A 14,059-nucleotide genomic window follows, 5' to 3' on the forward strand; every position below is an offset into this window, starting at 1 on the left:
TGTGTGTCTCTCTCTTTAATGTATTTAGTACAGGGTCTACAGGGTTTCACTACATAGACTGGACTCATGTTGATCCTTCTGTTTATAGCCTCCCAAGCACTGGGATTACAGGTGCATGCCACCATGCCCAGTCTGTGTTTCTTAATTAATTAATGTGCAGCTTAAGACAATTTCTCTTCCCTCTGTGTGGCCCATGCAGCCCCAAAGGTTGGACATTAAGAGGTCTGAATGAATTGGTCTCTTTTTAGTGGTGGTGGTGGTGGTGGTGGTGGTGGTGGTATTAGGCCTTGAATCTAGGATCTTCACACTGAGTTACATCCTCCCTTTTTGTTCTTTTATTTTGAGGCAGGGTACCACGGGGTAAGTTACCCAAGCTTGGCTTGAGCTTTCAGTCTTTCCTCAGCCTCCCAGAGTGCTGGAATTATAAGCATGTGCTACCACACCTGAGCTGTTTCATTCCTTAAGATTGTTTCCTGGTGACAAAAGTGAGATAGTGGTAAGCAGAATATAGTAGTTCTTATCTCTACCTGCTGTATTATTTTCTCTCTTTTCCTTTTCTCAGCATAGATTTTTATTTCTGATATCAATTTCAGTAAATGATTCTTTCTTGCATATTGCTTTGTTCTCTTAGAAATAACTATAGTTGGATGGGGGACAATTACTAATACAGAAATTATGAGTTTATAGGGTGTAAAAAGACACGGCTACATAATGGTTCAGATGTCGTTTCCTTCTTGGAAAGATGCCCTGGGAGGTATGAGTCATGCCTGAGAGCTGAGGACCATCAAGCTCCATGCATTTGCACATCGTCGTGTGCCACGTAGCCACTGGCACATGTCTTAGGGATGTGTTGCTGGGTGATTGAGATGTGCTATACCCTGTAGTTGCTGACATAGATGTCAGAAGTGAAACACTCTGGAACCTTCTACCTGTAGTGTGTTGTTGACCAAGACATTGATACACAGCACAAGCCTTGTAGGCCATAAAAATTATGTAAACTTTGCAACGAAATTGTAACTGAAAAGATGTTTACTAAGTACTGAATTATTAAGTAAAATTTAAGGCCCTCTGTCAAGTTTTCAGGGAGGTTTTCTAGTTTAAGAAAGTAATTACTAGGTGACACAGAATAAAATCAGGAGTGACTCATCCCATTGAGCTGTGCAGGTGAAATTATGTCATTAATGTCTTGGCTAGAACCTGCCTTGCCCAGCTCTCCAGGAACCCTGTGGATCACGTGGGATAGTTGGTCTGTTTTTCACAGTGCCTCATATTGTGCCGCAGAGCTGAGTGGTGTGACAGCCCCACGCTGCTGAGTAGCTGGGGTGCTCCTGTCTCCCTGAGGCACCCCCTGTTTTGCTCCTCAGGAGCAATGCCTGCCACCCTATGTGTGCTTGGTCTGTGATTATAGGTTTGCCTCTCTTCTCATTTGTTGTGCTTGCTTTCCTTACGTGTATTGGGAAGCATTGTTACCAGGTGCAGGTTCAACTGACTGTCCTGTGGTTACGACATCCGTCTCTTGGTGTCTTGTAATGCTTTCATCATAAAGTCCATTTTCATTATTTCATAGCCACACCGGTTTTCTTATGCTTGGAGTTTGCTTAGCACGTCTGTTTGGGTCTTTTCACTTCTACTTGTCTTTATATTTAAAGTGTTTTTTCCAGATGCCATACAAATGGTTTTTAAAAACTCCAATCTCACAGTTGCTGCTTTTACTTGGTGTGCTTGAAGCCTGTATGATTTAGTGAGGTTACTAATTTGCTTAGACTTAAGACAATCATCCTAGCATTTGTTTCCTTTAGTCCCATCTGCTCTATTAGTATCTCTTTTTTTGTTGTTATTTCCTACCATCTTTGGTGAGTCAGGTTTTTTGCTGCTTTATATTCTCTGTTGACTTTATGTTATTCTTAGTGTAATCTTTGGATTACTTTCTTATGGGAGTTTTTGTGTATTTCTGTTACACTTGTCACTTCTACCTTCAGAAATCAGTGTCACCACGTAACCCTGTAGGAATCTGGTAACAATATTCTTCCCACTAGAATCCTTCCACCTGTCTTCCTGTGATGATAGGTTTCACTTCTAGACTTGCCTCAAACATTAAGATCTATTTTTATTAACTTTTAAATTAGTCAATAGTCTTGTCTCTCTGCATAGAAATAATATTTACTATACTTCATTTTAAATTTTTTATTTAGGACAGGGTCTGCAGGGCTCACTGCGTAGATCGGACTCATAGTGATCCTCTGTTTACAGCCTCCCAAGTGCTGGGATTACAGGTGCACACCACCACACCCAGTCTCAATCGCCTCTGGGGGCGGGGCTGGCTTGGCAGCCTGGGGATCGAACTCTGGGCCCCTGAATCTGCCTACATAGGTGCTTTAATCCGCTGGGCTGTTTGGCCGGCTCTTAAATTTTTTATGCTTTTATTTTATAATTTAATTTTGGTCTTTGATACAGAGCTATATCCCCAGCCCTGCTTTTTTTTTTTTTTTTTTTTTTTTTTTGGCGGAACCAGGGATTGAACTCAGATCCTTGCGTTTGCCAGTCAAGCGCTTATCCTACTGAGCCATCTCCCCGGCCCCGTGGCTTGAACTTTTGATCCTCCCATCTCACCTTCCCAGAGTGCTGGGATTATAGGTGTATGCTATACCTGGTTTATTACTGCTTATTGAAATATTAACACAGTGTAATGATAAATGGTGCTATTTTGTATCTAATTATGATTATCTTTTTTTGGCGGAACCGAGGTTTGAACTCAGGCCCCTGCGCTTGCACAGGAAGCGCTTATTCCACTGAGCCATCTCCCCGGCCTATGATTATCTTTAATATTCAAATATGTGTTATAACTCTAGCAGAGAAAATCCAGGGAGGGCTTGTTAGATGTAGTGTCTTTCTGACAAGAAATCTTCAAGATAGCCAAGAATAAGGCAAAAACATAATGAGGGAGAAATCCAGGATGAGATGGGCCTCTTCATACCCCAGCAATTATAGGTGGAGAACAGTGGCAATAAGCTTGGCTAGGAGGGGAGTTCTGGATTCAGACCAGGAGCCACTTGCTGAGAAACCAGTGCTGGACAACTTGTGTAACCTCACGTGGCCGATGGTAAAAGTATCATTGGCGCCTCTAAGGAGGTCTGGCCCAGCACTCCACTGCGGGCTCCATCCCTCTGGGCGCAGGCAGGAGTGCCGTGGGCGCTGCTTGCTCCCAGGCCAGGGGTGGCCCAGCTGTGCTGTAGAAATGACGCTGTGGCTGCTGCACTGAGAGGGAAAATCCTCATCCACCAGAGGAGGAGGAAATGCGGAATTCACTTAGCCCAAAAGCTCTTCACAGAAGGTGATACGGATATTGAAGATCGCTGGACCTTGACAAAGGCTTGCTGGGGGACATGTCTTATTTTTGTCACACTGATGAGACTGCTCTGTAAATGATTCATAATTATTATAGATATTTCAACGCTTAATAAACTGATTCTTTTTCAGTTTCTGGAAGGCCTTTGTCAGGTGTAGAAGAAAACCCAGACCAATGTAAAATAAACATTTGACTCAGACTCAATTAATAATTTACTGATTTGAAACTTGCTTTAGGTTTCTGATGTAGAAGAGCTGACCCCACCGGACTGTCTGTCTGACCTTCCTCCGTTTTCAAGGTGTATAATAGGAATAATCATGAAGTCTTCCAACGTGGTCAGGTAATCTTCTCTTTATGATTCCAAACTTTTTGTCTCATCAGATTCCCTTTTACTCTCAAGCTTTCAAAGGTACATCTTTTTTCTTTGAGAAAAATATTCCAGAAAATGTGTTCCTCCATCTTATCAGTGATAAAAGTATTTACATTAAATTACACAAGACAAACCTCTAATTTTCTGTAAAAGATTTTCATCTAATCTCTGGTTATGCTACCCTAACTGAAATTCAGTTAAGTGGGGGAAAAACGTGACTGTGGTACGGTACTGAGTGCTGTGTACTTTGAGAACACTTCACCAAGCTAAGCAGTAGCCAGTTCTCTTCTGTGCATAACTGCGACTGTTTCCTACTGTGTCCCCTGAGCTGACTCCAGGGTGTGGCACAAGAGGACATGAGGGCTCAGATGCATGAGGCATGGCCGGCAGGCCCACACCTCTGGAGTTTCTTGGCAGCAGGTACATCTGTGAAAACTCAGAATGCTTGTAGCTGTGAGTTACTTTTCAACCCCCTTTTTTTTTTTCTTTTTTTTTTTTATTAAACTGGCCTTTGTGTGTGGGGAGGTGGGGGCTTGAGGATGTACACAGTAGCTTTTTCTCACTGGCTACAGTGTTCCTCTTTCTTTCTCTTTTTCTTTTTTGGTATAGGGATGGAACTCGGACTTTGTACTTGCTAGGCAGGGGCTCATACCTGGTCTCTTTTTAGCACTGCGTAGATTTTTATTTCATTTATCTATTTTTGTGGTCCAGGGCTTAAAACCAGGGCCTTCAACTGAGCTGCCTCTCCACTATTTTCTTTAATTCTTTATGTTGACATGAGACTCTTGCTAAGTTGCCCAGCTTGGCTTGAACTTGTGGTCCCCCTACCTTTAGATGGGATCACACACCCAGCTCATCTTCTGATTTTAATGACTCACTTATGTGGCTCGACTTGCTGCAAGTGAAAGTAGAGGGCCTGTTGGCTGCTTTTCTTGTGTTGCTTAACGGTAGCTTGTGACTGTTGTAAGCCTGCCTGTGTTAAGTGTGCACCATGGAGCAACTGCTGATATTTGTTGATTTTTACAGGTCGTTTCTGAGTGAGCTAAAGGCATGCGTGACATCCGGTGATATTGAAGGCATTGTGTGCCTTACTGCCGTTCTGCACATTATTCTGGTTATTAACAAAGGTTGGTAACCTTTTCTGTGCTTGCTCCGGGTGTTGCTGGGTGTACTTTGCCCCACTAGAGAGACCCTCCTCTCCCGTGTTGACCCTTCCCCACGAGGGCAGGCTCCCCACAGCCTTTACAGCCCAGCTCCTGGTGCTCTCGGAAGATAGTACTGCCCGCCAGGGTTTCCTTTCCTTTGTCAGCCTGGCTCTGTATGCATGAGCTTCCCACTCGACTTCCATTCAGTTGCTGTCCACCTCTCACTGTCTGCTGTGGGATGCATTTAAGCATCCCTGTGTGCTCAGAATCCAATTTTTGTTGACCTGCTGGCTGAGAACAGCAGTACAGTCTAGGGCCAACTACTCTGGAGGCTGAAGCAGGAGTATCACCATGAGAGTGAGGCCAGCATGGGCAAATAACCAAAAAGTTAGAAAAATAAAAAAAAGAAAAATGTTAGAGCATCCTTCATATAAATAGACAAAAAAGTTCTAGATTTTAGAACACTTTGGGTTATGAGTTTCCAGATTAGGAACGTCCTGTCTGTAATACTAACTTGCTAATCCCAGTTTGGGCACTAAGAAGACTTCTGAGGGGATCCTGCCTTACAGCCCAGCTGAGCTGCATGAAATGAGTTGCGGTCTCTGGCAGGAGTGCATGCCTGGCCCTTGGGGTGGGGAGCGCCTGGCCCTTAACAGGCACTCACACTCCCTGGTGGGTGACTCAGGATTCTGCTAGCTGTTGTTCTGTGTACTGTCGTGGACAGAAGACTCCCCACGGCATGTCTGGGGTGCGTCCTTTGGGTCTGCACTCACAGCTCATGAGCTCTCATAGGCCTTCCCAGCACCCTAGGGTCGCTCTTGTCGGCTGTAGAGGTCCCCTTACAGGTAGGGGTGTTGGCCCTTGCCCACCACAGAGCATGTCTGTTTCTGTGTGCGGTGATGTTTTCTCTGTCTTCAACACGCTCTTCTAGGTAAGCACAGGAGTTCAAAAGTGAAGGAGGCTGCAGCCACAGTTTACAGAAAGCTAAAAATGTTCATGGAGATTACTCTGGAAGAGGATAGCCTTGAAAGGTACAGTGCAAGACGTCCTCCAGCTGTGGTCTCACAGAAACTGAGTGGCTTGGGATTGCGGTTTCACCTGCTGCTTAGAGCCTCAGGTGTAAGGATAGAACTATCTCTGTTTAACTTACTTATTAATTCCATCTTCACAAAGAATAAAACTGCTTTTAGTCTTGGGATAAAGCTTGATGGTAGAGCCCTAGTTACTACACATTGGAGGTTTTTTTTCCTTTGGTATTTAGTACAGGATTTACAGGGTCTTACTGCACAGATCAGACTTGTAGTAATCCTCCTGTTTTTCAGCCTCCTAAGCACTGGGATTACAGGTGCACATCACCATGCCCAGTCTTGATCGCTGTCTCAGTGTGCCCTGGGGACGGGGCTGGCACGGCAGGCCGGGGATCAAACCCCCAGCCCCTGCATGTTCCTGAGCAAGCGCTTTAATCTGCTGAGCTCTCAGGCCAGCCCTTTTGTTTAATAAGAGCATTTTTAGCTTCCTAGCAAAACTGAAATGAAGATATAGAGATTTTCTGTACATCTCCTCCTCCATGTATGTCCACAAACCCCTACTATTGATATCCTAAACCAAAGTGATGAGCTGACAAACATCGTTATTACCAAAGTATATTGTTTACATGACAGTTCACACCTGGTTTCATATATTGTAAGTGTTTGGACAAATGTGTGATAACCTAGACCCACCACTGTAGCACCACGCAGAGTGGCTCACCTGCCCCAGTAATCCTCTGTGCTCCGTCTGCTCAGACTTCCCTCCCCCTAAACCCCTAGAACCAGTACACGTGCGCGCACGCCTCTGTGTATGTACTGGTTCGTGTGCTTACAGAGGCTGAGAAGTCACACCATGTGCTACCTATGGAAGCTACAGAACCACAGAAGTCAGTTTTAGCTTCTTTGATAAGAGGTCAGAAGTCTGTGCTCAGTCTGAGTCCAGTGCACCGAGAGCTAAGGAAGGCAGTGGGTGACTAACCCAAGGCCAAAGTGTGAAAGTCTAAGCTTTTCTCCTACGCAACTCCAAGGGTTTTTATAGCTGTTTCAGCGTCCTTTGTTGAAATGCCTATCATTGCTTCACTAAATTCCTTTGCTTCTTTGTCAGTGATAGTTGACTGTATTCATGTTGGTCTAATTCTGGGCTCTTTATTCTTCTCCATTGACTCTCTTGTCTGTTCTTTTGCCAGTACCACACTGTCTTGATTATGATGGCATTATAGGCAGTCTTAAAATTGGGTAACGTTAGTCCTCTAACTGTACTTCAGTACTGAATTGGCTATTCTGAGTCTTTGCCTCGTCACATAAACTTTAGACATTTGTCAATATACACATAATAATTTTCTGGGATTTTGACTGGAATTCTGTAAATCTGTAGAAAAGTTGAAAAGAAGCGACATCTTCTTAACAGTACTGAGTCTTCCTGCCCACGAATATGGGCTTTCTCTCCATGTGTTTGGCTCCATCATCTCATAGTTACCATCATGTACATTTTATTACACATATTTGTGATCTCATAGATTCCTCTCACTGAAGCACGCATGGCAGGGATTTAAACAGACACACATGCATGCACTCATACACAGCCTAAATAGTTCTGGATAAAACTTATAAATCCAGGGGTGGCGAGAGGATCTTGGGACTTTTCTAGATTGATGGCTAGCACAGGAGCTGCTGAGTAGTGGATGGTGGCAAACAAGAATGAGAAGCAAGCACAGTGAAAGGTAGAAGACTTTAGTGATTATCTTATGCTGACTACGGGTGGATCTGTGTTGGGATAGATTGGGATACTGAAGAGATCACAGTGAGTTTCACCAGTTTCTCTTGGTCTCATAACAACCGTCTGAAATGGCAGTGCTGAGCTTGTGTGCTGGCCTTAGGTCCTTCGCACGGGTGAGCGCACCGTGGGTGTCAGAGCTTACTGAGTAAGTGATTGGGAGAGAGACAGATGTGGAGATTATCTCTGAGGAGGGTCTTGGGAACAGGCTAACCAGGCAGCATGCCTTGGGTCATTCCAGAGTTATGAGGCAGTAAGAAAAAAACAGTGATAGTGAACCACTTTGTAAATCAGTATTTAGACCCTTAACAGCAACACAGCACCGGCTCTGCATGCAAACTGTCCTCAGTGAAGTAAAATAAATGCTGCAAGGGAACACAGGACCTATCCGGGCTTGGTGGGTTGGAAGGAGGGGCAGGTTGTTAGTGTGAACCCGTAACATTCTGTCCATGCTGGTGGGTGACCTAGGTTTCACTTACCTCATTTTATTTTTCAAACTTTGTTTTCATCAGTACCCTTTGCAGAACGAGATTACATTCATTGTGGGGAGCTGGTACATGTCCACAACATAACATAGTTCTTTTTACATGTTCCTCCTCTGCCCTTCCTTCTGGTCCTGTCCATTTATAAAGGACCTGTCTCCCTGTTTCCTATTGCCTGTCTTTTATTTTGTTCTGCACTTAGGTCAGGTTTCTCAAATGAGAAACTGTGTGATATAGATGCTTCTGTGTTGTGTTTCCTTGTGTGGTAGAGCAGCTCAGGGTAGGGTGGAGGGAAGGAAGATGGGCATGCGTTGTGCTGTGGGTCTTCTGAGAAGAATGCTCACTGACTTGGCATCACCGGTGGGTGGCCCATGCCATGGGCGCCTGAAGGAGCATGCCAGACTTCTCTCAGGTGGGTTGGGATCTGCTTCACACAAGTCAGCATAAATTACTTCAGCTTTGTTCTTAAATGTGCCGGGTGGCACACCAGATTTACACTGTACTTTTGTATAGTGTACTTTGCCACTTTTCCTTTTGCTGAGCCTTTTTTCTTTGTGTTTCAGATTTCTTTATGAGTCATCCACGAGGACTTTGGGAGAGTTTCTGAATTCCTGACCAAGCCCCCATCTTTGGATATGTAGAAGTGGGAAAAGAACTCAAGAAGTAAAAATGTGTGTTTTTCTGGCTGTTAATGTTGATAATAGGGTAGGATGGAAAGTGAAGCATGAGCCAAGAACTCAGATGTTCCCAAAGGTTTGCCCGGCACCTGTGAGGATAATATATATAATATAGAGGATTCTGGGTGCCAGTGGTGATGAAATCCACTGTAGAGAAGAAAAAGACGTTTTACCAACAAGCCTGGTTGTTTTAAAAATCCCTTTATATATATATATATATAAGCATATATATATATATATGCTTATCCCTAATAAGCATATATATATATATATATATATATATATATATATACATATTTCCTGCAGACAGTGAGTAATAAAGCGTGCCAGCCTATCTGTGTGTGTCATTTAGATGTCAGCCGGTTTTCCTGCGGGGCAGGGCTGTCCCAGGACCCTGCATGGTGGCTGTGGTGGTTCAGGGCCTGCGCTCCACTGGGGGACCACTGAGCACTACCACAGCTGGAGCTGGTGACTGTCATCCATGACCTCTTCTCCCTGCCCTGCAGGCACCAGGGTTGTCTTGGCGGCAGACACCTTGGAACAGATTGGGATTAGTGCTGCCTGGTCTTCATGTTCATTTCATCTTCCTCAGCCTTCGAGTAAGAAGGTTAAAAAATCCCCAGTGCTCCCTGCCTGTACGTCCCTGAGGAGATACAAGAAATGGTCTTGCTGTACTTAGGAGCATTTAGGATTTTCCAGGGTATACTAAGAAACAGAAGGGGTGGGCATTACTACTGCAGCTTGGTTTGGTTAATTTATTTTTTAAAATGTATTTGGTTGTTGCAGGGTCTTACTACGCAGTTTGGACTCATGGTGTTCCTTTCTGCTTTCAGCCTCTTCAGTTCTGGGTTTACAGGTATGCACCACTACACCTGGACTCAGTGTCTGGTTCAGCTTACCCTAGGGCAGGGCTGGTGTGGCATGTGCTGCTGGGGATCAAACTGGGGTCCCTGCACTTGCCCAAGCAAGCACTTTAGTCCACTGAGCTATCTTGCCAGCCCCAGTTTGGTTAATTTTGATCACAGGACTTTTCTGAACTTCCAATTTTTTTCGTGAGTTGAACTGTGTTCTATGTTGGTGTGTGACATTGCACTGGGAACACATTTCTGTCACTCTGGATACATTGGAGTTGCTGTTAGGTAAGGGGTGTGCTAATTCATGCAGTTAACTGAGGAGGTCAATGTCCCTCTGCCGTTATTCATTCTCCCCTTTCCGCATAGAAATAGCTCTCTGATTTTGTAGTTGTAGGCATGCCCCCACGAGCCAAGACCACATTCACCAGTTGGCCCACTCTCTGCGCAGCCAGGTACCCCAAGGAACCGTGAAAGCCGGGCTGTTTAACCGGTACCCTGCCCTGCTCCAGATCGGAGTGGACTGCAGCTGCTCTACTCTGCGTGGTCTGGGGGAACGGTGTGAGTTGCCCTCCAAGGCCCTGGTGCCTCCGTGAGACCTGGAGACACAGGCTGGGAGCAGAGCAGAGCCTCAGCTCGTGGCTGTGGAGGCGTTCTGCCATGGAGAGGGCCTGGGAACACCGGCAGTGAAGCAGGGGAAGTTTAAATGGGCCAGACAGAGTGAGCATGCCTGTAGCTGCAGTGCTTGGGAGGCTGCAGCAAGAGGTTCGCTGCGTACTTGAGGCCAGTCTGGGTAACAGAATGAGTTCAAGGCCAGTTTGAACTGAAGTGCATAGTGAAAAACTGTCTCAAAAAGGTAAAAAAAAAAAACCTATCAGTGGTTCTGCAGTCTAGCTCCACAGTCCTCAAGCTGTCACTTGCGTGGGGGATGGTCATTCCCACCCAGACAGTGCAGGCATGATGGTCTGCAGGCGCCGTGCTGACTGGGTTCCTGAACCTGCCTGGTAGGTGCTCTTGGGGACCATCACTGCAGGTCCATGTGCATGCATTCCCAGGGCCTGCATCCCGGGGTGGCGGAGCAGGGCAGTGTGTTAAGTGTACCTGTTCTCCACTGGCTGCGTGTGTTAAGTGTACCCCGTTCTCCACACTGGCTGCATGTGTTAAGTGTACCCCGTTTCTCCACACTGGCTGCGTGTGTTAAGTGTACCCAGTTCTCCACACTGGCTGCATGTGTTAAGTGTACCCCGTTTCTCCACACTGGCTGCGTGTGTTAAGTGTACCCCTTTCTCCACACTGGCTGTGACATTTTATACTCCAGCAACTGCTGCACAGCTCTTCTCGGGGCTTGCAGGTGTGTTCCTTAAGTAAGTATGGGGTGACCTGCTATAGCTTCATTTGCATTGTGGATGTCAGGCACTGCATGCGCCAGTGTTCGTGGGACTGCGCTGGGGAGGTCACAGCTCGGGTTGTGCCCTGAACTGTTTCTGCTGTGTTGTCCTGTCATCTGTCTCACTGAGTTGTGAGGTCCCTTGGGTGCCCAGGTGGTCTGCCTTGACCATCTGCCAGTTACTCATGCTCCTCTGGCATGTCAGTTCTCTGCCCACTTTCTGTTTTGTGGTCCCACCATTTGCAGCCCCTCCCAGGCTGCATGGCCTGGCCGTTTCATTTGAGGCTTCGTGTGCATGTCTAGTCATCCTTTTAAAAAATTATTTTTAAATTGTGTTAGTAGATTTTGCAGTTTATGCAGTTCACAGTCATTCTGGGGAGATACATAGTCATCTAGATGGTTTTTATCCCCTCCCCCTTCCCTCTTACCTTCCTTTTCTTTAAAATCTCCTCTTCCCATTTTCATTCCTTTTTTTTTGTACCAGGGGTCAAATTCGACTTTATGGCATGCCAGGCAGGTGTTTATGCCACTGAGCTATCTCCCAGGCTCTCCCCATTTTCATTCTTAGTAATGTTATTTACCATGTTTATGACATAACATGTTTACATTCATTGGAGTTACTAGTTTCCCGTACATGGCATATCTTTATTCTATGTATTTCCCATCTCCTCTTGGCCTCGTTCTCCAGGACCCCTTTCATTTGCAAGGTATCTATCCCTTTGTCTCTCAATCCATCCTATTTTGTGCTTAGTTTGTATTTTGCCTGACTCAAGTCAAAGATACTATATGGCATTTACACATACGTGCCTGATTTGTTTCACTTTACATATTTTCCAAGTGTATCCATTTTTCTACAGATGTCTCAATTTGTCCTTCTTTGTAGCTGTGTAGGATTCAATTATGTACAGATACCACACATTCTTCATCTAGTGGTTTGCTGGTGGGTTTAAAGGCTGCTTCCAGGATTTAGCTGCTCGGACTTGTGTTGCTATAAGCATTGATATGCATGTACAGCTGTAGTGCAGTGCTTCAGCTTTTGGGGAAAGATACATACAAGGGGTCCTACGGAGTTTAGTTTTCAGGAAATCTCCATACTGACTTCCAAACTGGATTATACTAGTTTATATTCCCTCCAACAACAAAGTTCCTGTTCCACATATCCATGCTAGCGTCTGTTACTGTTTCACTTCTTGATAAGGGCCATTGTGTGGTATAAGATGGAATCTATGTATTTATTTACCTGTGCTGGGAATTGAGCTCCGGGCTGTGCTTGCCAGGCAGGTCCTGTGCCACTGAGCTACATCCCCAGCCCCAGATGGGATCTTACATTGTTTTAATTTGCATTTCTCTAATGATCAAAGATGTTGAACAGTTTTTCATTGGCCAATTGTACTTTAGCCTCTGAGAAGTGTCTGTTCTTTCACTTTTTTTTTTCCCAAGTCTTTTATTTATTTTGGTACAAGGTCTGGCTGTGCAGCTGGAGCTCATAGTAATCCTCCTGTCTTAGCTTCCCCAGCAATGAGATTACAAGTATGTGCCACTACACTCAGTTTTCATGGCCAGCACAGTGGCATGGCATGCAGTACGGGGGATTGAACCCAGGCTTTTGTGCTTGCCAGGCAGACGCTTAGACTGCTGAGCTATTTCCCCAGCCCTCACTTCCCACTTCTAGACTGGGTCTTTTGTTTTGGTGGTATAGTTTTTCATTTCTTGTATAACCTTTTTGTAGAGTTGCACTACCTGGTATTAGCTTTCCTTTCCACTTGTGCCCCCGGATCTTTAGGCGAGCTAGGAGACCTTGGGGTGTTCTGTTGCCTTGTTTCTCGTGATCCTGTGTATGTCTGTTTTTGTCACTTTGGACTCCCATGTAGAATGGATATTGGCATAGAGGGAGACCAATGGACAGCCCTACTGTATTACCTTGACTATAGTAACCAATTAAGCAACAACCATCATCCCAGATGTCAATTGTATATTAACAAACCCTCATGAACAGCCCTGACAGAACAAAGAGAAATACAATTTTAGCAAAGAAAATTTAGGCCACCCATATATTGACCTAAAGTACTCAAACTATTAATTGCTAGATGTAGGCAGCAGGGCCAGAGCTCAAGCCTACCATAAGCTCTGCACCCTTACGCCTTCCTCTAGACTGCACCCTGTGGCGGTTACACCTGCCAAGCCTGGCCTTTCACAACAGTACAGATGCTGTGATCTTCCTGGTCTGGTCCCTGCTTCCCAGTGGCTCCCAGGATATCCCTGTTCTCATCTTGTCCGAGCCTGTCTTCCAGGCTGTATCTCCCTGTTCCTGGGTTTGGTCTCTTTGAGCAGGTTGTTTGAGTGGTGGTCACCCTTTTGCCTGCACAGACCCCATGAGTGTGGACAGCATTAACCTAGAACCCTAGTCATTCGTATTCCTGAGAGCAGGTATAGAAAGGCAGGCTGGTGCTCTGGCCACTGAGGGGTATCATCTTCATGGAGTCTTTCCATCCAAGACCTTCATGGCAGTGTCTCAGGGTCTCTGCCCTCTGCCTCAGGGTGTGTCCAGCACCAGTCCTGCCTGGAGGGCAGCCAGGTAGTGAGCAGGGGAGGGTTTGAGTGCCTGGGGCATGCGGACCTGAGGCTGTGTGCTGTGTACACCCTCCTTTCCAGGGAATGTCTGTCAGCTGTGTGGCACTTTCATTTCTGCCCTCCTCTACTTCCCCAACCTTAGGTGACTTTTTTTTTTTTTAATTGAGAAATAAATATGAATGAGACAGTTTCACAGCTGATTAATAGGACAGTTTTGATAATCAATACACTGTACATTGTCATCTTCTTAGTGGTTTTCCATAGTATAAGAAGCAGACAGGATATTCTGTCCAAACACTGTTAGTACACCTCTTTCTTCTCATTGAATTAAATGAAAGTAGCTGTAAATTTATCCTATTTTGTATATATAAATACAAAATGATCTTTCCTTTGTATCTTTTTTTTTTTTTTTTTGTCCTGTCAGAGGT

At 45.2% G+C, this 14,059-nt stretch overlaps 1 protein-coding gene across 1 annotated transcript in view; it reads left to right on the top strand.

Moving 5' to 3' along the window:
* Ncapg2 (non-SMC condensin II complex subunit G2) overlaps positions 1-9,136 on the top strand; it is a 53,913-nt gene extending 44,777 nt beyond the window's left edge. Inside the window, exons 25-28 of the mRNA XM_023712769.1 lie at positions 3,583-3,686; positions 4,743-4,843; positions 5,793-5,892; positions 8,709-9,136. Of these exons, the coding sequence (XP_023568537.1) occupies positions 3,583-3,686; positions 4,743-4,843; positions 5,793-5,892; positions 8,709-8,760 (357 nt within the window). The 3' untranslated portion in view covers positions 8,761-9,136. The remainder of the gene's footprint in view (positions 1-3,582; positions 3,687-4,742; positions 4,844-5,792; positions 5,893-8,708) is intronic.
* The last annotated feature ends 4,923 nt before the right edge of the window (positions 9,137-14,059 follow it).

Source organism: Octodon degus, unplaced genomic scaffold (genome assembly GCF_000260255.1).
Source record: "Octodon degus isolate 3935 unplaced genomic scaffold, OctDeg1.0 scaffold00027, whole genome shotgun sequence".
NCBI lineage: Eukaryota > Metazoa > Chordata > Mammalia > Rodentia > Octodontidae > Octodon > Octodon degus.